At 51.5% G+C, this 22,959-nt stretch overlaps 1 protein-coding gene across 4 annotated transcripts in view; it reads right to left on the bottom strand.

Annotated features, from left to right (window-relative positions):
• Positions 1 to 1,037: 1,037 nt before the first annotated feature.
• EVC2 (EvC ciliary complex subunit 2) overlaps positions 1,038 to 22,959 on the bottom strand; it is a 130,886-nt gene continuing 108,964 nt past the window's right edge. For 2 of the 4 annotated variants that reach the window (XM_070613279.1, XM_070613280.1), the window contains 5 exons: positions 17,625 to 17,839; positions 15,904 to 15,991; positions 7,187 to 7,383; positions 3,631 to 3,732; positions 1,038 to 1,711 (listed from right to left, as the gene is read on the bottom strand). In XM_070613279.1, the coding sequence (XP_070469380.1) occupies positions 1,441 to 1,711; positions 3,631 to 3,732; positions 7,187 to 7,383; positions 15,904 to 15,991; positions 17,625 to 17,839 (873 nt within the window). In that variant the 3' untranslated portion in view covers positions 1,038 to 1,440. The remainder of the gene's footprint in view (positions 1,712 to 3,630; positions 3,733 to 7,186; positions 7,384 to 15,903; positions 15,992 to 17,624; positions 17,840 to 22,959) is intronic. The other 2 variants (XM_070613281.1, XM_070613282.1) reach the window with 1 other exon arrangement.

Consider the following 22,959-nt stretch of genomic DNA (forward strand, 5'->3'; position numbering starts at 1 on the left):
GACAGCGATGGGGTCCAGCCCCAGTGAGACTCATTGGCTCGACTGCTGCTGTGAGGAGTGAAGGGTGAGGGCATAGAGGCACCTGTGAAACCCCAGGACGTGTGTGCAGCTTGTCTGTCGGTAAACGAGTGAGGCTTTGTGGGTCCACTGATGGAGTCCAGGGGAAAGGACACGGGCATGGGGCCGAGGACAGTGTGAATCGGATTTTGCTACTTATTGGCTTTATGATCTTGCAATCACCTCTCCTTCTTAAGCCTCTGAATTTCCTCATCTGTAAGAAGAAACCATAACTCTCAGCCGGAGAAGGTATACCCCAGTGGCTGGCACATTTTCTGGCCACTGGAACGATGGAGGGCAAATCTCTATTGAACACCACAACATTCACAAATAGAAACTGCAACCAATAGGATATATTGGAGTATATGAGGAAGCCATTTGGTATAAACCTAATTCTGCCTGACTTTGTTTTTTCCAAAAGGGCCTGACCGTGGCCGTTGAGCATGCATTGTATATCCACTTTAAACATCTCCTATGGCAAGAACAAATGCCCTTAAGATAAAGGTGCAACTTCCCCCGACATTGGCATTTCCTTAGGGATTAGCATCTTTCCTTAGGCTAGGAACTGATTTCTGTGCTTGCCTTTGACCACCCAGCTCACCAGTGACCACCCAGCTCGAGACAACAGACCTGCCTGTGTCCACCGAGACAGCAGACTTACCTGCTGTGTCCACCAATCGCTGTGCCCACAGAGCAGTCTCACGACTATTGTAAAAGGACATTTCAATCATATGTGAAACATCCTCTTTGGGGGTATATAAACACTCTGTGCACCCCACTTCTTTGGTGCCCTTCCTTCCTTCGGGAAGAAAGGCCCCAGGCCATGGTCCTCACATTTTAGCTCAGAATAAACTCACCCAAATTCTCATTTATAAATTGGTTATGGATTATTTTCGTTGACAACATGCAGCCGAAACACAAGAAGGAACGAGAAATCAATATTCCTACACAAAGGAGGAATGAGTCCGATTGAGAAGAGCTTTGTGTAAAATGCATTTATTTTCAAAAGTTCCCTTGATAGAAACAGAATATGTTACAAACACAAAATGTAAGAGCAGAGGGCCTCGCCTGCAACCACAGCCTGTAACACAGCCAGCTGGTACGGGGACGTGACCTGGGGGCCGGGGTCTCTTCCAGACCCACTCGAGGCAGGTCTGAGTGTTCACAGGCTGGTCTGTGTCTCACATTCCTCACGACGCGGCAGAGAGTGGGCCATCTGGAAATTCATGAGCCCAGATGCATCCCGACAGTCGAGGGGGCGTTGGGGTGTCCGTGGCTTCTGCAATTTCTATCTGCAAGTTAACGTTACACACAAACACACACAGGTGGGCAGGAGGAAAGACACCTTTCTGTCCTCAGACTCTCCCTGGGGCTGCCTTCGGGCTAGTCCAGGCCCAAGGCCCAGGAGGCCTTTTTGGCGTTCAGAAAGTTCTTCTTCTTCTTCCTGGGAGCAAAGTGCAGTGAGATCTCCGGCTCCTTGGGGTTTCTGAATATAAAGATCTTTTCGCCTGTGTCCAGTAGGTCAATGGTGTCCGCGCCGACGACAGGCACTGGGGCCAGTTCACCGACGGACTCCAGCGACAGGTGTGGCCAGCTTCCTTTTCCAGAGAACGTCATCCTCTCCCTGAGAGGGGGACACGTCTTCTTTAATATGCTGAAGAGAGAACAGAAGATCAGATTCGACCTGTCTGAGAACTGACCCTCCTGAGCATCCTGACAGAGTTCTCTGGAAGAACTCCCTTTGGGTCCCTAGGTCCCCGATCAGGTATCATTTTAGAAAACGGTTTTGTGCTTTGATCACCAGGCTGTCCCTGAAATTAGCTGAGGCCTGTGGCAGGGGCATGCTGCAGACAACTCTCACTCTCTCGTGACTATTAAGTTTTCAGGAGTTCTGTGAACCTGTTGTCAACACACTGTTGGCTTGAAATGAGCCACGCTGGAGCATTCACACCACGGAAACCGGCAAGGGCTACAAACCAAAGCTCCTGTCCCTCTCCCCACCAGCCAATTGGGAAACAGTTACCAGGACACCATTGCCTGTGGGCCTCACACTAAAAGACGCTGATGGAACCCGATAACAAAGCAACTGCTAGAAGGTGGGCAAACTGTGTTTGAAATAGAACAGAGTGCCACTCTTCAGGAATGTCCTGTAAAGGGACTGCTGGAATCCTGTCCATGAGTGGTCCAGCCCCTGAATCCAGGCTGCTCTTGATAATGCAGTGACTCCCTTTGGGAGCCCTATACAACATGAGAGCCACAGGGTTCTCTCTGCCCAAGCAACACAGGACGAGGCCACATCATGGACCACAGGCCATGGTCCACCTACTGGAAGTCCCTGGCAGGCTCATTGGCCCTTCCTGAAAAGATCTAGCAGATGAGGTGCCACTGCCATCACCATAACTCCTGCCCTTGCGGCTAGTACGAATCTCAGCAAGGACTCAAAGGCAGCTTTTTCTGGTTCACGCACCTCTTCTCTTTGTACCATCCATCCACAGGGCCTCTAGGCAGAGCCAGGGCTAGTACAGAGACCCAGGACGGCGGGACCAGTGCTCCTGATCTCTGCTCTCCCCGCGTCTATTAACGCAGCCTAGGACGCCTTTGCTCTCCCATTCTCATCTTGAGCAACTGGCTTCTGTTCCTTAGCGGAGCGCTCTACGTTTATACAGCTTGGATTTCCTTTCCTTGGTTTGGGCTCAGTATCCTGACCTAAGTTCTCTGGGACTAAATTCTGACATCCAGCCTATTACCAGCAGCTCCCAGATGGTTATCATGGACAGTTCAACAAGGTTGGTCTCAGCACCTTCCCCTCAGCTCTGAGAAACCACGGATGGGGTGGGACTCGGGTTTGACTCTTCTGTTGGACGTGCACTGTGTCCAGAGCACACTTCGGATATCACATTTCAACCTGTTACCAATCTACCCACTGTTACTCTTTCTCCAAATCTTCTCCAGTGGGAAACACTGGAGACACTGGTCACTGTTTGTAGCAATCTGAAACCACTCTGCCCCTAACGTTCCTCTGCGCTGCAGGTGCGCAGTGACCACAGCTAAGGGACAAAGGATCTTGATAGAGTGAACAAGCCTGGCCTGGAAGTCAAGGGAAATAAGGGGTGAGTTAGATGGTCCCAAATCCCATGGCCACCAGAGACCAGCTGCAGGCTGGGGGCTTCTTCCTCGGACCTCCCCAAGCTCCAATTTTATCGTTCCTACTTTCTGGAAGGCTGGAGGCTCAGGGCAACAGATGGGAAAGGGTTTGTAAACTAGAAAGTCCAAATGGCCATCAGGAATTATTCTCCTCCCAAGGACACCCCATTTAAAAACAGCCACTAGTTAAAATAAACACCGTAATTAAAATGCTGATAAATGATAGGAGAACATTCTCCCACTGATAGCTAGAGGCTTATCTTCAGCTCCGAACTAAGCCCCCAGGGGATAAAGACTGGTCTCTGGGGAAGGAATGTTGGTACGTCTGCAGTAGCCCCGCCCTTCTGGGTCCCCTCCGCCTCCCCATCCCTCTCACAGGCGCTTGGCTGACCTCCTCCCCAGCCCACCTGAGTGAACGTCCATCGTTACCTCTCCTTCCTTGCGTGAGCCCAGAGCATCTTCTCCAGTCCTCTGCTTGTCAGTTCTCCTCGCAGTTTGCTTTCTAAGGCTTGCCACCAGCCCTGGTGTTTCCTAAAAGCAAGAAGGGAGTGTCTTCTATTTTCAAAAAGAATAGAATCTTTAAGTGATCCATGCCTAACAAGCTCCACCCCCAATATGACCTTTGGCTGACACCAGAAACTCGGAGAGTTTTCACCATTCATTCATTCACTCATTCAACATACACTGATCAAGCACCTTCTCTGGCCTGGTTGAGACACACTTTCTGCCCTCAAGGGGTCCCCAATCCAGGGGTCACAGACAGGTAACAGGTGACGTCAGGCAGACAGAGGAAGGCGGCCTGGGTGTGGGACACTTGAGCTGCGTCTTGGCATGGAGCGCATGGGCATTTGTGAAGCAGTGGGCTCCGTGCCTCCGCTTCTGTGTTGTCCATCCCCCACTGGAGTGCACGCTCCATACGAGAGGACCCTGTCTCTGTTACTCTGCCACAGCCACTCGTGCCTGAGACAGCGGACGGACCAGGAGCTCAGTAAGTGTTTTATAAACATATGAATGAGAAAGTTGAAAAGGCACAGTGGAGGGTGGGCAAGGAGCCCCAACGCCATGTGCCATGTGCGGGAGCATGATTCTCCACTGGAGGAGAAGGGACATTGCAGAGTGCTGCACAGGAGAAGGAGAGGAGGGAGATGTTTGTAGGCCTTGGCCTCAAGCCAAGTCAGTAAAGGACAGTGTGGGATGCAGAATCCTGTCTGTGCCCGGCTCTGGCCAAACTCACACTCTGCCTCGGCTGGTTCACACTGCCCTCCTGGTGGTGGAGATGGACCCTCTTCCAGCTGGACCAGGCTTTCCCTCCCAGGAGTCTAACTCTGGGCAGAGAAGGTCATCTTCTGAGGGCAGCATCCTGGAGAGAAGCCCCTCATACTCTCCTGGTCCTGCCGGTCCCAGGACCAGGTGTTCAGCTCTTCCTGGATTCTAATAGGTCTCTCGTACACCCTTTCTTGCTTAGATTAGTCAGTCAGGTTCTGTTGCTTGAAACCCAAGACCCTGAACTGATGATGTGACCAGGCACCGAGCACTCAGGACACAAGAGTAGTGACTGCCCTGCCCTCGGAGACTATGGTGAGTGGCCCTGGACTCAAGAATCACCCAGTCCACTTGGCCATGAGGCCAGGCAAGGAAAAAGGCACGCTCACACTCCACACTCATGGTGACAGCCACCCTGGGTGCTCCTGGCTTGTCCCTCATCAGCCTGTCCATGCTCGCTCACCAGCCTCCCAAATTAAACTGGCCAAAGGGGCAGCCCTGCACATGAGGTCCTTGTGGTGGCACTCAGGCAGAGGTGGCTCCCTGGGACAATGCAGGTTCCTCCTCCAGGGTTACCTCCAATACCTACCATCTGCATATACTTCGCTGGCGATGCACTGGGAGAAACCACGCCGTGACATGCAACTCCCTGATCAGCCCGGCCTTGACCAGGCTCACACACAGCCCTCTGGCCATGCCCACAGCATCCCTGACCACACCCACACCCAGCCCTCTGACCATGCCCACAGCAGCCCTGACCACACCCACACCCAGCCCTCTGACCACGCCCACAGCAGCCCTGACCTCACCCACACCCAGCCCTCTGACCACGCCCACAGCAGCCCTGACCTCACCCACACCCAGCCCTCTGACCATGCCCACAGCAGCCCTGACCACACCCACACCCACACCCAGCCCTCTGACCACGCCCACAGCAGCCCTGACCTCGCCCACACCCAGCCCTCTGACCATGCCCACAGCAGCCCTGACCTCACCCACACCCAGCCCTCTGACCACGCCCACAGCAGCCCTGACCTCGCCCACACCCAGCCCTCTGACCATGCCCACAGCAGCCCTGACCACATCCACACCCAGCCCTCTGACCACGCCCACAGCAGCCCTGACCTCACCCACACCCAGCCCTCTGACCATGCCCACAGCAGCCCTGACCTCACCAACACCCAGCCCTCTGGCCACGCTCACAGCAGCCCTGACCTCACCCACACCCAGCCCTCTGCCCATGCTCACATTAGCCCCTGACCCCACCCACACTCAGGCTTTTGACCACGCCCATACCCCCTGTCCTCTCATCACATCTAGCCCTCTCACCACACCCAGTTCCCTGACCCCGCCCCACACCGAGCCCCCCCTAGCCACACCCACACCCAGCCTCTGACCACGCCCACACCCGGCCCCTGACCACGTCCCCACACAGCCCACGACTGTGCTGAGCCCCACTTCCTAGCCCCCATGGACTCCCACCCCACCCCGCAGCTGTGTTCCCACATTCCTGCCATTCCTCGCCCCGCAGCCTTTCTCTCGGCCCTCAGCAGTGCTTCTTACAAGGACCCTGTCGCGACTCTGATAAGATACTACCCCTTTTCTCAGGAAAAATAAAGTACATGCACGCCTCTCGGGACATCGTGCCATTTTGGCAGGCTCCTGGGCTCCCGGATGCCCACCCCACCCTCGTGGTCCAGGTGGTGGACACCAGCTTCAACACGTCAGGTCTGCTCGTGGCCTTCCTTGTCACCTAGACCTCCACAAACGCTGTTTTCAGACAGCACCACTGGCTGCTCCCCAGACCCACCTCACTCCACCCCGCTTCCTGCCCCTCCCTATAAATGGCCGTTACTGAACACAGCCACACCTGGAGCTGGATCCTAAAGGAAAGCATCTACGCAGCATTATCCACAATAGAGCAAAAAAATGAACCCAAACTAAATGTCCAGCAGTAGGGTCACAGCTACATGCACTATGCTACACACCCCAGGGGAATATTAGGCAGCTGTTAAAAATAATATCTTTGGAGGTGTTTCAGTAACTGTGAAAAGTATGAAGTTTAAATTGTTAATAAAAATAGCAGAAATATAGTCTAAATAGTGTGAGAATTATTGTATACAAAGACATTTGCACCTGGACAAGAGCTGAAAGGTCATCAGCAAGCTGGCTTCTGCTCTAAGGTTCTGAAAAGTAGGCTGCCAGGTTGTACACGCTGGGGTTACCACACACACACAGATACTCACGACTATCCATCATACACAAATATTCACACATGCACAATACACGTACTCATAAAACCAGGCAGAGAAACACATTCTGGAGGAGGAATTGTAACAAGATGCTAACAGCCGTGTTCCCCAGCTGGTAGAGTCATAGATGTTTCCTTTTCTTCTTTTTCCTTTTATGTATTTTTTACACTTTCTTTAATGTGTGTATATGGTATATTTACAGCCCAGGGAAACTTACTCTCTTAAGATTCTACTTGAAAACTAAATTGGTGACAAAAGGAGAAAGCGTGAACAAAATAGTTGGGCCCGCCATGACTTAAAAAGGGACTTGTGGCCACTCTCTGGATGCTGTTTGCTCCCTGAGCAGTGACGTTCCAACTGGGGGAGGCATGTGTACATGCGCCTGGGGGGGGGTCCTTCTTCCCTCCTCCCCCGTCCTCATGCTGGGCCCTCACTCCCTGTGTCCCAGGGCAGCCGGACACGACGCTCACCGCCTCCTGCCCAGGTCTGCCTGCTCCCCGCCACCATCACTCTCCGCCGCGTGGTCGTGATGCTTCTGGCTGACGGAATCCAGCATGGCCAGCAGCTCGGGCTGTGAGGCTGCGGGCAGAGCCACACTCAGGAGCCGGCGCAGGGTGGCCCCGGGCACCATCGTCAGCTTTGCCAGGTAGGACGCCAGTCTCAGCTCCTGGAGGACGGAAGGCCGGGAGCTCAGACCCTCACGGCTCTAATCTTGACAACAGCAAGTTTTACCGGATGACAGTCTTAGGACTTTTTGTCTCAGAGAGATAAATATTTTAGTAGCTTGGGCTTGAAAACATGTTCTCAGATTCACAGAGCTGTCAAAAAAAATCTACCTGGTCAGCAGCCTCGGCTCCCTGTGACATTTCCAAAGCCTTCATGCATCCCTTCCAACCATCTCAACTCACACCGCTAAAGCCCGGCCTGCGCAGCGCCAATTAGTCATCTTTCTCCTTCTCCTCCTCGCGCTCCCCGAGGCGAGATGGCATGGGGGGAAGAGCACGGGCTCCCGAAACAGCTGAAATGTCCCTAAACCAGTGGGGGGAAGAGCACGGGCTCCCGAAACAGCTGAAATGTCCCTAAACCAGTGGAGGGAAGAGCACGGGCTCCCGAAACAGCTGAAATGTCCCTAAACCAGTGGATGGGTAAAGAAACTGTGCCATGGCCACACCACAGATTACCACCCTGCAATAAAGAGAAAGCTCTGGATGGATCTCGAGGGCGTTACACTCCGTGAAAAAAGCCCGTCTCCACAGGTCTCATCCTGTGTGATTCCACGTGTAAACATTCCAGAAGTGATGCAATTGAGAGGTGGAGGACAGAGCGGTGGTTACCAGGGCCCCGGGAGCGGGGAGGAGTGGGTATAGCCGTGACCATACTCTGCCGTGACTGACTAGTTCTGTAACTTGATTGTGGTGTCAGTTACATGAAACTACATGTGATAAAATGACACAGGACTACACACACACTTTACATCAGTGACAATTTCCCGGTTGGATACTGGGCCAGAGTTTTGTAAGATGCCACCATGGGGGGAAAGTGAGTGAGACGTGGGGTGGGGCACTGGAATTCTCAGTACTAGCTTTACAACTTCCTGTGAATCTAAAAGTATTTTAAGATAAAAGGTTAAAAAAAAGAGAGAGAGAGGATGGGCCCTGCTCCCAGCCCCACTGCCCAGAGCTGTGTGTCCCTGGGCGATGTCCTCACCTCTCTTTGCGCCTCAGCTTCCTTGTCTGTAAAATGGGGAAACGATAACACCTCTGTCAAAGGGTTTTGTGAGGACAGAATAAAAGTTTTCCGTGCTGGGAAGACACAAACAACAGCTACTTCTCTCAGCAACGGGGTGGGCGTGCTTGGACACTCGCGCAGTCAGAGACCTTCCCTGATTTTACACAGCAAAGCTGAGAGAGAAAAGCATTTCATACAGCAAAGGCAGGACAGCTGGACGCTGAAAGGCCACCAGCTCAGGGCTGCCAGCTGCCATGTCCCTTCCTGTGGGGACAAAGCTCATTAAGCGGGCACAAAGAACCAGGGGAGAGGGAGGGAGGAGCAGAGAGAGACCATCTGTGCCCCAGGAGCGCAGCCCTGACCTTCTGGGGACACTCAGGGTACCAGTCCATTTCCTTCATACTCAAATTAGTTAGAAATGAACTTCTGTTACTGTCACCTAAAAAGAATTCCGACTTACAAAACGTCTCAGGGCAGTGCTGACACACAGTGGACACTCGACCAGTGCTGGCCGCTGCGGTCGTTATGGTATTCGTACGAGTTTCCTAATGCAGCCATGACAAATCGCCCCAAGCTTAGTGGCTTCAAACAACACACATTTCTTCTCCTGCATTCTGGAGGAGAGAAGTCTGAAGTCTGGAGGCAGTGTCACGGGCTACAGTCAAGGTCTCGCAGGGCTGGGTCCTTCTGGAGGCCCCAGGCGAGACGCTGTTTTCTTGCCTCTTCCAGCTTCTAGAGGAGCCTGTGTTCTTTGGCTTAGGGTCCCTCCCCCATCTTCACAGCACGTCCTCCAAACTCTGATTCTGTCATCACCAAATGGCCTTCTCTTCTGACTGTGTTTTTTCTGGTCTGTCTCATATAAGGACCAGTGTGAGGACATTTAGGAGCCACCGGGAGAATCCAGGATAATCTCCTCATCTCAGGATCCTTAACCACATCTGGAAAGTCCCTTTTGCCATATAAGGTCATATTCCTAGGTTCTGGGAATTATAATGTAGGCATGTCTGGTGGCCATTATGGCAAATTGCTAGTACATTTATTCATTCAACTAACACTACGATGGAGTCCTACGGTACTTGACCCTGTTCCAGGCACTGGAGACAGAGCAGTGAGTAACAGGCACAGGCTCCACCTTCAGGAGGTTCAGAGTCAGGGGAGAGAGATGAAGGTAAGCCTACAAACAGATAAACACTGTATAGGGGAGTGGTAAGTGCGTGCCAGGAGGGAAACTGAGGCAGGAGAGGAGGACAGAGGATGATGGGTGGTCAGGGAAGGCTCCTCTGAGGAGACCTCAATGAAGTGAAGAAATGAGCCATGGGCACATGGAAGGGAGGAGCATTCCAGAAGGCAAGGGGAAAGACCCTGAGTGGGGATGACCTTGGCATGAATGACAGAGACAAGGGAGGCCAGCATGGGTGGCAGGAAACATGTGAGAGGAGAGTGGCGGGAGATGAGTGGGAAGGGCGGCAGGCGGTCAGCTCACATGGGGCCTTTTCACCGTGTGAGGACGCTGGCTTGTCTTCACAGAGAGACGGGATGACGTCACTGCAGGAATTTAAGCAGGGGAGAGGCATGAACTGATTTTCATTTTAAAAGATCACTTCGGGTGACACACGGAAGATGGACCATCTGCAATGAAAGAGGAAGCAGGGAGAGCATCTCAGGCGGGAGATGGTGGCCGTGTGATCCCGAGGTCGAGGGGCATGAACCCAAGGTCGAGGGGAGGTGGGGAGGAGGGATCAGACCTGGGAGACACCGACGGTAGAGCCAACGCATTTCACTGGAAAAGAGGAACAAAGGATGACTCCACCATCTTTCACTTGAGCTGCTGGGTGGATGGAGGTGGAGCAAGTTTGGGAGAAGGGAACCTCAGTCACGTGCGGTTCTGTTTGGACAGGTTAAGGCACATGTTTCATAGAGGTACTAATGGAGAGTCAAGTCTCACGTTCAGGGCAGAGGTCTAGAGATAGGGTTAGGAGGTAGTCAGGATGTAGATGGCATCAGTAAGGAAGTAAATGTAGAGAGAGAGCAGATAAGGTCCAAGGACCAAGCCCTCAGGCATCCAGCGTCTGAAGGCCACAATGCAGAGCAGAATCCAAAACGGGGGCTTGACCACAGGCAGCCAGGGGGGCGGGAGAGAACCTGGCGTCCGGGGAGTTGGAAGCCAAGGAAGGAAGGTATTCAAGAAGAGGGCTGTGGGCCAAGTGCCACAGAGAGGTCAAGAAAGACAAAGACAGGGACTTGACCACTGGATTTGGAAACATGGGGTCACTTATGACCTTGGTCAACACTTTTAGTGAAGTGATGGGAAAAGTGTTACTCTAAATACCAGACCTCCTTGCTTAGCACCCTTCCATGACCTGACACTCCTCTCCCAGCAGCCTCCCCGTGTCACCCTGAACGACCTGCTCTTCCCTGAAGGACCCGGCTGTCCTGGGCCACCGTGCCCTTCCACATGTGCTTCCTTCTGCCCGGAATACGCTTTTCCCCAAACCGCTCTCTGTCTGGCTCTCTTCCACTCATTCCTCTGGTCTCTACACAAGTGTTGGCTTTTCTGGAAGCCTTCCCTGACCCCAAATTCTGGGACGGGTGCCTCTCCTCTGAGCTCTCACTGGTTTTAACACGACTGTCCAGTTTCTTGTGTGTCTCTCCAACTAGGTTTTAGGATAGGGTTTCATATCTGTTGAGTAAGCAAGGGCTAAACCTTGACTTCACAAGCACCCCGCAGATCACTTCTTCCTGAGGCAGGGGACTAACTCTCCATAGCCGGGATTCCCACTAGGCAATGCAGGGACAAACCAGCTCATTGCCATGGCCCTTCTGGCTCTGAGGAGTCCTGATCAATAACTTTCAAGATAAGTCAATTAGCTGGGTCAAGACTTCTTGAAGGTGGTAACACAAAAAGCATCTGCGTGGATCACATCGCTTTGAAGATCTGGAGCCACTTCTAGAGACTGACGTGGACCACCAAGCGACACAGGGACCAGCTGTCCACGCAGAGGAGGGCGGCAGAAAGACCACACTTGCCGGCAGGCGCTCCCTGTCCCTCTTTCCCGCTCTGCCTCACCACCATCGGACTTGGCATGGATTTCTGCTGTTTGTGAATCTCTTGGCATATTTCATCCTGGTCTTTATTTTTAAGAGATACTGCTTGTTTTAAGGAATTCAAGCAATGCAGTAAAGCACAAAGATTAATGTTAAAATAATTATTCCCAAATGCCATCATCCAGAAATCATTATAGTAACGTTAGGCAAACTACATTCCAGGAATTTTTCTAGGCATATATGTAGATGGATGCTTAAATGGATGGATGGATGGATGGAAGGGTGGACGGACAGATGGGTGGGTGGACAGATGGACAGACAGGAGGATGGATGGATGGATGGGTACATGGATGGACAGATGGGTGGATGGATGGGTAGACGGATGGATAGGTGGATGGTCATAAGTATAAAAATGGGATCATAATGCACATAAAATACTATCTGGCTCATGTATTTATCTTATTGCTCGCCTGCTCTCCCCACTAGACCATCAGCTCCTGAGGGCATGGACTTTATCTGTTTTGTTTACTGCTGAAATCCCAGTGCCTAGGACAGTGCCTGCCGCTCACTGGGAGCACAGTAAATATTTATTCATGAACGAAGCCTCTCCAGAGGATGTCAGGGTCTTCGGAGTGAAGGTGACTCTAAGTCATACCTAATATGGTTGAGAAAGAAAGAATTCCACCTGTTGTCCCCAGGTGGCTGCAGTCATGCTGGAGCCTTGAGAGAGTAAAGGAGACGAGTTCAGTGAGGACGACAAAGGGGGTCCCAGCCTCTCCCCACAGCACAGGGCAAGTCCTTGCCTCGTGGAGTTAGTACCATTCATTTCTAAATGAGCACCCCCTCCCATTTTATCCATGAAGCAATGAGGAAATATCGTGCTTCGAAGGGAATCGTGCAGTAGCATGAAATGGAACAAGTAGAGCATTTAAAGGCAGTAAACCCTGATTTAAAGCCGAGCTCCACCACCACCTGGCTGTGGGACCTTGGCTAAGTCCTATCACCTCCCTGACCCTCAGTTTCTTCATCTGTCAGATGATAACTGTGTCCATGCCTGTCCCCCACCCTGGGCTGATTCAGCTGCCATTGGTACTGTCAGCATCACAGAAGGGCTGATGGATCTGGAGCAGCGCCTGAGGGAGGCTCTTCCCACATCGGGCCCACAGAGCAGTGGTGAGCACTAACGGGGAGGGTGTGCGACGGGTGTCTGGGCACAGAGCAGGCATTTGGGGGTGTTATCTTGATATGGTTATAAACACCCAAAAAAGGAAGAGTTGGCAAAGTTGCATAAATATGAAGACATGGGTGCTGCCGTGGAAACTACCCTTGTGCAGATTTTACAAGTCAAACCATGTCCCTAAGGCAGCGTCATCAGCAGGAAATAAAACAGGGGAGAGAGGGAGGGAGAGGAGAAACAGCAGGAACAGGAGGAGGAAGAACCAGAAAGAAGAGGAGGAGGTGGAGCAGGGAGAGGGAGGGAGAGAGGACTGGGCTTCCTCAGTTCTTCTCTCGCCTGGTACAAAAAAGAAACAGGTAAAATACGGGACTCCTCTAGACAGGGGGTGATGGTTAATTTCATGTGTCAACTTCTCTGGGCCATGGCGCCAAGATATTTGGTCCAACATTATTCTGGATATTTCTGGGAAGGTGTTTTTGGATGAGATTAACTTTTAAACTGGTGGATTCCAAGGAAAGCAGATGGCCCTTCACAGTGTGGGTGGGCCTCGTCCAATCAGGTGAAGACCCACTAGCACAGAAGACTGACCCCCTCTGAGCGAGAGGGAATTCTGCCAGCAGACAGCCTTCGGACTTGCGCCGCACCCTCATGTCCTCCCTGGGTCTCCAGGCTGCCGGCCTGCCAGCCTAAGTGGACTTGCCAGCCTCTATCATCGCATTTCCTTCAAGTAAATCTCTCTCTATATATACACAGGATTTTTGGTTCTGTTTCTCTGGAGAACCCTCACTAAGACACAGGGGCTGGAAAGAAAGGAGTGCAGTGGAGTAGATGCTGTTGGGGGGACTACACAAGGCACGGGGTTGGGGGGAGCAGAGAAAAACAGCCGCCCTGACGGGTCCCTGTGCCCAGGGCTTCTAGTCTAGCAGGATTTTCCTCTTCACAGGGCCCGTTCTTTAGCAGAATTCACAATTTAAAAGAGCCAACAGACTAGAAATGAACTGGATGAAGTTCCACACGTGTCACCTCGGTCTTCTGTCAAGTCTCTTAGTAAAGAAGGAAAAAGGGCGAGCGTGGGAGATGCTCAGTTACCACAGAGACCCAGGCCAGAGGCATCATCTGCCTGCAGGGGACCGAGCAGAAAGAGGGTGACCTGTGAGCCACCACCCCGGGCTGAACCTTGAGCACTGGGAGCAGTGGCGAGCGCTGACGCAGGCACGCCACAGCTCTGGGCCTTGGCTCCTCTGTTTGCAAAATGGAGAAGATACTCCCCGTTTCCCAGCTTTCTGCAAGGATTAAATGAATAACAGATATAAGCACCAAGGACAATATTCAGGGCACAGCAGGTGGGTGTTCTGGCACCTTCAGCTCCCTCCTCCAACCCCAGTTTGGAGTTCAGGCGATTCTGCGAGAGGTGTGGGGCAGGAAGAAGGTGGGCTCCCATCCTAGCTCCGCCTAGCTCCTCCGTGTGACCTTGGGCAAGCATTTCACCTCTCCAGGACCCGTCTGTAAGGGAGAGGACGACAGAACCTGCCCGACAGGGAGGTGAGTGGCAAGTATTTGGCCTGGGTCCTGTCGCAGAGTAGGTTGCTCTCTCGCTGTAAACATCTAGAAAGCCCAGGTCAGCTCTCATGTCAAAGAGGAAGGAACGTGTCAGGTTCTCCACGGACGCTGACACTGCCCGTGCTAACTTTGGCTTCTTGTTTGTTGTGGTTGGCAGAATAATGACCCTCCAAGATGTCTATGCCCAGTCCTGGAACCTGTGAACATGTCACCTTACACGGCAAAGGGACTTTGCAGATGTGATTAAGGTTAAGGGTCTTGAGCTGAGACTACCCTAGATTGTCCGGGAGGTCCAACCTCATCATCATACGGATCCTTGAAAGAGAACCTTTCCCGTGTGGGAGGTGAGAGAGACGTGAGACAATGGAAGAAGCATCGGAGAGACGCAATTTGCTGGCTTTGAAGATGAAGGAAATGAGTCACAAGCCAAGGAATGCAAGTGCCTCTGAAGCTGGGAACAACCCTCGGCTGACAGCCACCAAGGAAACGGAGACCCCCATCCTACAGCAGATGGCAATGACCCGAGTTCTGCCAGTCACTTGAATGAGAGGAAACAGATTCCCCCCGGAGCCTCCGGAAGGACGGTAAGCCAGCCGCCACTTGGACTCCCATCTGGTGGAACCGCGTAGCGCTCCTGGCCTGCAGAACTGTAAGATTATAAACCTGTGCTCTGTTAAGCCACGAAGTCTCGGGTAACTCGTTACAGCAGCCACAGGAAACTGGTTCACCTGGGAAGCTGCGTGCGCCTGTGGACAGCTGTGGCCGATTCTGCTGGCTGGACACCCCAAAGTGTCCCGCCTTCTCCTTGCTGACTCTTCTTCGAGGCTGAGGGGGAAGGATTGGCCGCACAGCCTCCTTGACGCTGGGGGCACACAGACCAGATCTCAGGACACGAGGGAACTCTGCTGCAGGGGTTGGGGGCATTTGCTTTCTCGGAAACACAGGCAGTCGGGGCGATTGTGTTCTCTCACCTTTTCTTTCTTGGCCTTGAACACAGGCCAGAAGAAAGGGTGGAAGGAATCACAGAGCGTGACCCTGCCACCTCTGAACTCCTGAGCCATGGTCAGCGACACCCACCTCCACATGGTGGTGACCGGCATCAGCCACCGGCACAAATCATGTTTCCTGGGACTTACAGCATCCAGGAGGCCCATCTCGGATGCAAATAAAACACAACTAGTGGCAGGTGTAGGTTAGTGAGGCTGCGCACGGCTACATGTACACAGCCTCGGGGCTCTGTCTCGGGGAGGGAGGTGAGAGCGGCAACTCTGGCCAAGAACAAGAGAGACTGCCCAATTCAACACAGCATGCTGACACAGGGGGTGCAATCTCATTGGCCTCCTAGTGTGGCCCAGATTTCAGGACTACCTTTGTTCCTGGTGGAACCTACTCCGTGTATATTAAACTGATTGAGAAGAGGAAGAATGGGCGCCTGTCAAATCACAGAAAAGAAACTGGCCAGGGCAATAATGATTATTGTTGCTCTGCTGCCATCCCCTAATCAGATGTCCTCTATGTGCTGGCCCCATGCCCGGGGTTTTCACAAACTGACTCAGCAGCTCCCGAGGTTCACAGCATCATCCTCGTCCCACATGTGAAGAAACGTGGGCTCTGAGGAAAAGGTACCGTGATGTGCTGGCAAGGGATGGACCCAGAACATGGCTGACGCGTTCTCACCTGGCTGTACAGGGTCACAAAGGTGTCGGTCTCCATGTTCTCCAGCAAATCTTCAAGCACAACGCTGTTCTCTTGCTCTTCTCTCCAACTAGAGTGAAAATAAATCTACGTGAATCCAGTTTTGTTATAAAGTGATCCCATGAGAAGATCATCTAGTTATTTAAATAACAAAGAATCACAAGTCTAATTTACATTATTATTATTTTTTAATCCATTGAAGAGATGGCCAGAAGAGGCTTACCTCTTCTTGCCTAGATTACTTTGCAATAATGTATTGGGGAGGGCCTAACATTCACAATAATGTATCTGGGAGGGCCCACCATTTGCAATAATGTATCGGGGAGTGCCCACCATTTGCAATAATGTATCCGGGAGGGCCCACTCAGGACGAAGGGCTCTGCAAAGCAAGAAGTGTCACGGGAGCCGGATGCAGACTTTGCTGTGGTTTTACAGGGCGATCTGTGATCCTACCTTGAAAACTGTATTAGTTGTCATGGCTCAAGAAGCCCAAGGTCTGGGGTCCTCATCTGCCATGTGCCCTTGTGTGGAAACAGACCCAGAATCACTTTCCAAGGATGGTCCTGGCTCTGACCACAGGGGCTGAGTGGCCTTTGTATGAGGGTCTCCATCAGGCTTCCTGACTTTCACAGGAGGCCGTCTGCCTAGCTGATTCCTTAGCTGGTTAAAGTTGGCATTATGGATTATCCACCCTGCATGCTTTCTGGGTAATACAGCCCAAACTCATATCAAAATCTTGCTCATCAGCGATTTCCTCCAGGAAGCATGGAGCACAGTAGAGTAACACATACCCTAAAATCCTGGTCTAAGTCAAGTTACCATCTCTGAGCATTTTCCTCTGATCACACAGATTCAGCTCCTCATACAGTTATTTCGATGAGACAGAATTGCACTTTGTCGTGCTTACGCAGGAAAGCATAATCAAATAATCAAAATCACCTGTAATCTCACCGCCCAGAAATCACGTCTATCGCAGTCTGGTCTATTTCCTTCCAATTAATCTGCGCGTGTGTGTTCTCAAAAATGGAGTCATACCCTGTATATAGTTTACACTCTCTCCTTTCCACATTAACATTATATTCACAGTGGGAAATTATGAAGTTGTTGTAAATTATGTTTTCCAAGAGTTCTGAATGTTCTTAATGAGTTCTGAATGCTACGGGCAAAGGCTAATTGCCTGATGTGAATTGAAGAAGAACGCAAAGAACAACAGAAAAAGCAGACTGGGGTTCGGTCTGTTTGATGACTTTACAAAAGCGGGATACAAAATACCGCGTGCACGGTGAGACCTGAGCACGCCCTGCATTCACCGAACGGTGCCAAAGGGATTCCTGGTTTGGATTCCCAGAATCCCACTGGGATTATGTGAGATGCTGCCACGGGGGAGAAGCTGGGTGAAGGGCACATGGAAACTCTGCACCATTTTTGCAACTTCTTGTGAGTCCATAACTATTTCAAAATAAAAAGTGTGAAAATGTTATGTTCAGTAAAACCTCAATGGTAAAGAACAAAATGAAGTACGGAAAGAAGTCAGGGAAGAAGAGCCAGGCTGCAAAGTTAGCAGCTGGGGCCTGAGGCTGGGAGGACACTGCAGACAGCAGCGTGGGAGCCCAGGTGGGTCGCGTGCGGCTGAGTTCGAGAGGCCAGCGCCCCCGGACCTGCAGGGGACTGACCCAGACAGCACCATCGGGCCCTCGGCTCACCTCTGCTCGTGCTGCTCCAGCAGCTTCTGGCTCCTGCTCAGGGCTCGCCGCAGGACCGCCGAGACCTGCCTCTCGGAATCCGCCTCCTCGGGCTCGTGCAGGAGCCCAGGCCCAGCGCCTGCCTGCTGCTGCTGACTCGCCAGGGCCTGCTGCAGCTGGGCTGCCTCCTGGAGTGCCAGCTCATCTTCCAGCTTCCTCTCCAGCTCCTGGAGCTCCTGCACGCAGAGAGGGCAGGTGGTCTAGACAGGCAGGGCCATGGGATGAAATCTGGCCTGCTCTTGCCTGCCTCCCCCATCAGCCGCGCCAAACTGTGATGAGACTGCACCTGGATTTCTCACACCCCAGTGCTTTTGCACACGCTGCTACCCTCCACCTCAACAGCCTTCCCGTTTGCCTGGCCAATTCTGAGTCTTCTTTCAAGCCCTGGCTTAAGAAGAATCTCCTTGGTGAAGGGCTCTCTGTGTCCCTGGGGAGACTAGACTCCCTCTCCCATTGAGCTCACAAAACACCCCTTGTATACACCTCTTATGGACTGAATTATGTCCCCCCAAAAGTCACGTGTGGAAGCCCTAACCCCCCATGGGATGGTTTTTGGAGGTGGGGCCTTTGGGAGGTAATTAGGTTTAGACGAGGGCACGAGGGTGGGGCCACCAGGATAGGATTAGTGTCCTCATAAGAAGAGGGAGAGAGCTCGCTCTCTCTCTCTCTCTCTGCCGTGTGAGGACACAGTGAGAAGGCGGCGTCTGCAAGCCAGGAACAGGGTCCTCACCAGAAAGAGAATCTGCTGATGCCTTGATCTTGGACGTCCAGCCTCCAGAACTGTGAGAAATAAATGTCTGTTGTCTAAGCCCCTGGTCTATAGTATTTCGTTATAGGACCCAGAGCAGAGCGAGACAATGCCCCATTTTTGCAGTCGCCTGAAATCTCTGTTGTGTGCCTTTGTGGTAGGGTGTGAGCCCCTTGAGGGCAGGGCTAGGTCTCCACCTCCCTGTCCGTCTACAGCACTTAGCACTGTGCTCATGGCCAGCACCTGTCCCTGACGCAGGGGGGGCACCAGCATGCACCACGAGGACGAAGCCCACAGCCGGCACTGACGGTACTCACAGCAGCGCGTGCTAACAACACAGCGTGTTTAATCTCACTGAGTCCTTACAACAACCCTATGCAATACACACTCTTATTCTCCTGTTTGACAGATGAGGACACTGAGGCAGAGAGAGTTCAAGTAATTTGTCAGGTTATGCCACCCTTAAGTGACAGAGCCAGAATGTGAGGCCAGCCGCCTCCAGGATGTGTGTCCTTAACCACCAGGCTATACTGCCTCTTATTGGCCAAACAGAAGAAATCTGCATCCTTAGGCCACCAGAATCGGATAATCTAGAACAAGAGATTGTCTGCCATCTGCTTAGGAAGGTAAGGGGGGTTAGGCAGCAGGGTCCCCAGCCTTGAAGACTGCAGACATATTGAACCCGTTATTCACCACGATGGCCAGTGCTCCGGGTGGGGGTGGAGGGTGAGGGTGGGGCTTAAACCTAAAGGGCCTCAGATGGGCTTCATGACGGGATGGTGGTCCTTGATCCTCCTAAGATATGTACAAAATGGTCTGCCTTTCTGCAGAGGAGCCAAAGTTTTCACCAACTTCTCAAAAGGGTCTCAAAGCCCCTCAAAGGCTTGGAAACAGCACTCAGGAATCAAAACAGAAGAGAAAACGGCCAGAGAGGTAAACCGAGGTCACAGGGTGGACAGCGCTTGCGTTTTGCCCCCAGGGCCACGAAGGCCTTTGAAGGCTTCCACCGAGCAGGCGCTTCTAACAGGCTGAGATGTGTAATTGTGACCTTCCCTCAGGCCACAGCATCCCAGTGGGCACACAACGGAACTCGGTGCTTCCAACAGCCCTAATGCGTTTCCAACAGTGTGAACTGTCAGCACGCCAGGAGCCTGGTCACGGGCCACACTTCCACTGATGCCCGCCCCAGCCCACGCAGGGGAAGGACGGCCCGGACCCGCACCTGCCAGTGTTCCCCAGACGAGGCAGAGCACAGAGAGCTGGCGCGTCGCACTTTCATTTTCCAAGGAGCAGGTGAGCCCAGGGTAGGAATAGAAAATAAGGTAGAAATGCACCCTTCAGGCTGTGAGGGGCTGATGGGAAGTCCTCCCAGAGGTCAGTTCTGTCAGTCAGTCCTAACCCCTGCCGCACCCCTACATCTGCCTGCACTTAGCACTAGCATCCAAGACTTGGTTCTAGAATTTTCTCCCTCAATGCCTGCTCTCTCACTAGAGTCTAAATGCTGAAGGCAGGGGCCTGGGGACTGTGGGTGGCTGTTCTCTGCTCTCCCCAGCAGGGAGCACAGCGCCTGGCACGTGGAAGAAGTTACAGTAAGCAGCAGCAGCATCTTATCCATAAGATGAGAAGGGCAGCTGACATTGACTGAATGCCCACACCGTGCCAATTGGATTCAGGGTATCTTTACATGAATTAATTGATTTAATCATCACAAAACAGCACAAGGTGGGAATTTGTTATTATCCCATTACATAGGTAAGGTAGCAGAGGCACAGAGAGTGTCTGTAAATCTCCTGAAGTCACAGAGCTGGGCAAGAGCCACAGCGAGGAGAGATGTCAGGTTTCTCTGACCCTGGGCCCCCTCTCTCGGCTCTGTTGTCTCTAGTGAGCACTCGTGTTGAATGAGTGGATACATGGATAGACGATGATGACAGATAGACAGATAGATAGATAGATAGACAGACAGATAGGTAGTTCCAGGCCTTTTGCTGGGCACGAGGGATTCAGGGTTGAATGAGAATGACCCTTAGACTCTGGGAACTCACAGTCCAGTGTGGGAGACAGATGTGCAAACACAGTTAGAGGGAGAGGCAACAGCCAACATTTGCTAATGCAGAGATTCGGGCTGGAGGGTTATTTGAGCACAAAGCTGGGAGAGACCAACTGGGCCTGAGGGAATCAGGGATGGTTTCACAGAAGAGGTGAGGTTTGCTTGTCTTAGAATCTGGATAGGAGTTTGCAGGGGGTGCGGCAGAAGCATTCTAGGCAGACACCCTGAAAGGAACGGAGGCCTGTATGTGCCTCAAGTGTTCACGGAGCAGCAAGAGGGACCGGGGGCTAAAATGCAGCGTCCAAGGGAGGGAGTGGTAGAGGTGAGATTTTAAGATCTGGAGCTGGGGGATGGGGCTGTCAATGATCATTTTTACTTTTTGGAAAGATCCCTCTGGCTGTGGTGTGGAGGGGACCGGAGAAGGAAAAGGGAGAGGCAGGTGGGGACTGACGTGAGGGCAGAGCTGAGCTTGGCAGGCAGGGGGTGCGGGCTCTGCTGCCCGCCTGTGGGGCCTTGGGGAAACGACCTCACCTTCCGAAGCCTCAACTCCTCATCTGCAGAATGGGTAGAAAAATCTCCTGGGGTGGACGGAGGGTTAAACATTTAACACGATACCTTGGACTTACTGGGAGCTCAGTGAATGTAAGCGACTATTCGTGCCATTTTTATTTTTCAGGTCTAGATTCGTCAGAGCAGTGAAGATGGGCGGCAAAAGCCAGAAGTGAGAAAATTCAGGCAGAAGGGAAGACTGGGTGACTCGCTTCATGTGGGCAACAAGCCAGAGGGAAGAACAAAGATAGCCGGTTCAGGCTTGGGGAGCGGGGTGCACAGAAATGTAAACCGAAATGCCAGTACAGCGGGTACGGTGAGCTCAGGGTCACTGGTTGTAAGTCCATCCTACTCAAATTTGCCCCTCATTGCTGCCTCGCCCCTGATTCAGTCATGCACTGCATCCGTTCCACTTTCACGAAATGAGTCTGAATCTTTCATCAGATGAGCCGCGCTTGATATAGTTTTCTCAGGAGTCATTTCTTCCAAAGCATTTCATTTCATGCTTTTTTTAATTCTCCCGAAGGTTTACAACTTAAAAGCCCGTTCCCAATGGGAAAGTGGTTTTCACAGAACGATCAAACAGCAGAATGAAAGTCTAATACCTGGAGCAAAACCACAGGTATGTCTCCCTCCAAATGCAGATGGAGAAAAAAAGTGCATCTAGCCCTCGCCGTCGCACCAATCTGATCCCACGGCATCATCTGACTTCCTCTCAGTCGCTTCTGGTTCAGGACACACATTAACTTCTATTCTAAAGATATTAGAGAATAAGGAAGCTTTGACATTGCTCAAAAGGGCTTTCAGATAAAATGGAAAATGTAAGCGTTGTGCTAGCTGATTAGTAATAGAAATCAGGGTGGTCTTGAGTGAAAAGGGCCATCGGGTGTGTCAGCGCTGAGGCGAGGCTATTTCTCAGGGCGCTTACGACGGGCAGATGAATTGTGAACTGAAAGCCAGAGGCTCCAGTGTCTCACTTTGTCCCTAACTCGATACATGACCTTGGACCTGCCCTTCTCTGAAGGCCTCAGCAGCCGCCTCACCCGTAATCCAGGACAGTGCCCACCTCCATGCCAGTCACCTCACGGAGCGATAGGTGCTGTGGGTTCTGGGCAAAGCCTTTGTAGAGGTTTCCTCCTATTAATTTGCTAAGAAGTTTTATCTTGAATGGGTGTTGAATTCAATAAAATCCTTGTTCTGTATATACTGAAATGATCATATGACTTTTTTCTTTTTTCCTTTAATCTGTTAAATTTTGTAAATGGAGCTTTTAATGTTAAATAAACCTTATATTCCTGAGAAAAACTCAACCTGGCCATGTTGTACTAAATTTATTTTATAGATGGCTGGGTTATGAATTGCACATCTACCGTTCACGGTAAGAACGAACTGTGATTGTCCTTTCTCACATGATTCATGCCCAGTTTTGGTGTCAAGGTTATCTGAGCTTCATAAAATGAGGAATATTGCCTGTTTTTCTAACATCAGGAACAATGTGTATATGAGACTGGAAAAATTTGTACGTTACAGTGTGGTGGAGCTCACCTATAAAACTATCGGCATTAGTTGTTTCTTCGCGTGTGACAGATTTTGTAACTGCTGAATCAATTTCTTTCAGGGTAATAGGACTAAACTAGACTTGTTTTCTACTTGAGCCAATTTTGGCCATCTATATTTTTTCTAAAAAACTCTCCATTTCATTTCAATTTTCAGATTCATCTACATAAAGTTATTTATTGAATTCTCTAATATTTAAAAACTCTCTTGCATCTACAGTTATCTTGCTTTTTATATTTTGGATATTACTTCTCCTTTATCTCTTTTTTTAATGGCCAGTCTTGCTAGAGATTTGTATATTTTATTAACTCTTTTCAAAAAATTCAACATTTCACTTTTGATTCTCTCTACGGTAGTTTTGTTTTTAACTTTATTTATGCTGTCTTCTTCCTTTG

Source organism: Equus przewalskii, chromosome 3 (genome assembly GCF_037783145.1).
Source record: "Equus przewalskii isolate Varuska chromosome 3, EquPr2, whole genome shotgun sequence".
Lineage (NCBI taxonomy): Eukaryota > Metazoa > Chordata > Mammalia > Perissodactyla > Equidae > Equus > Equus przewalskii.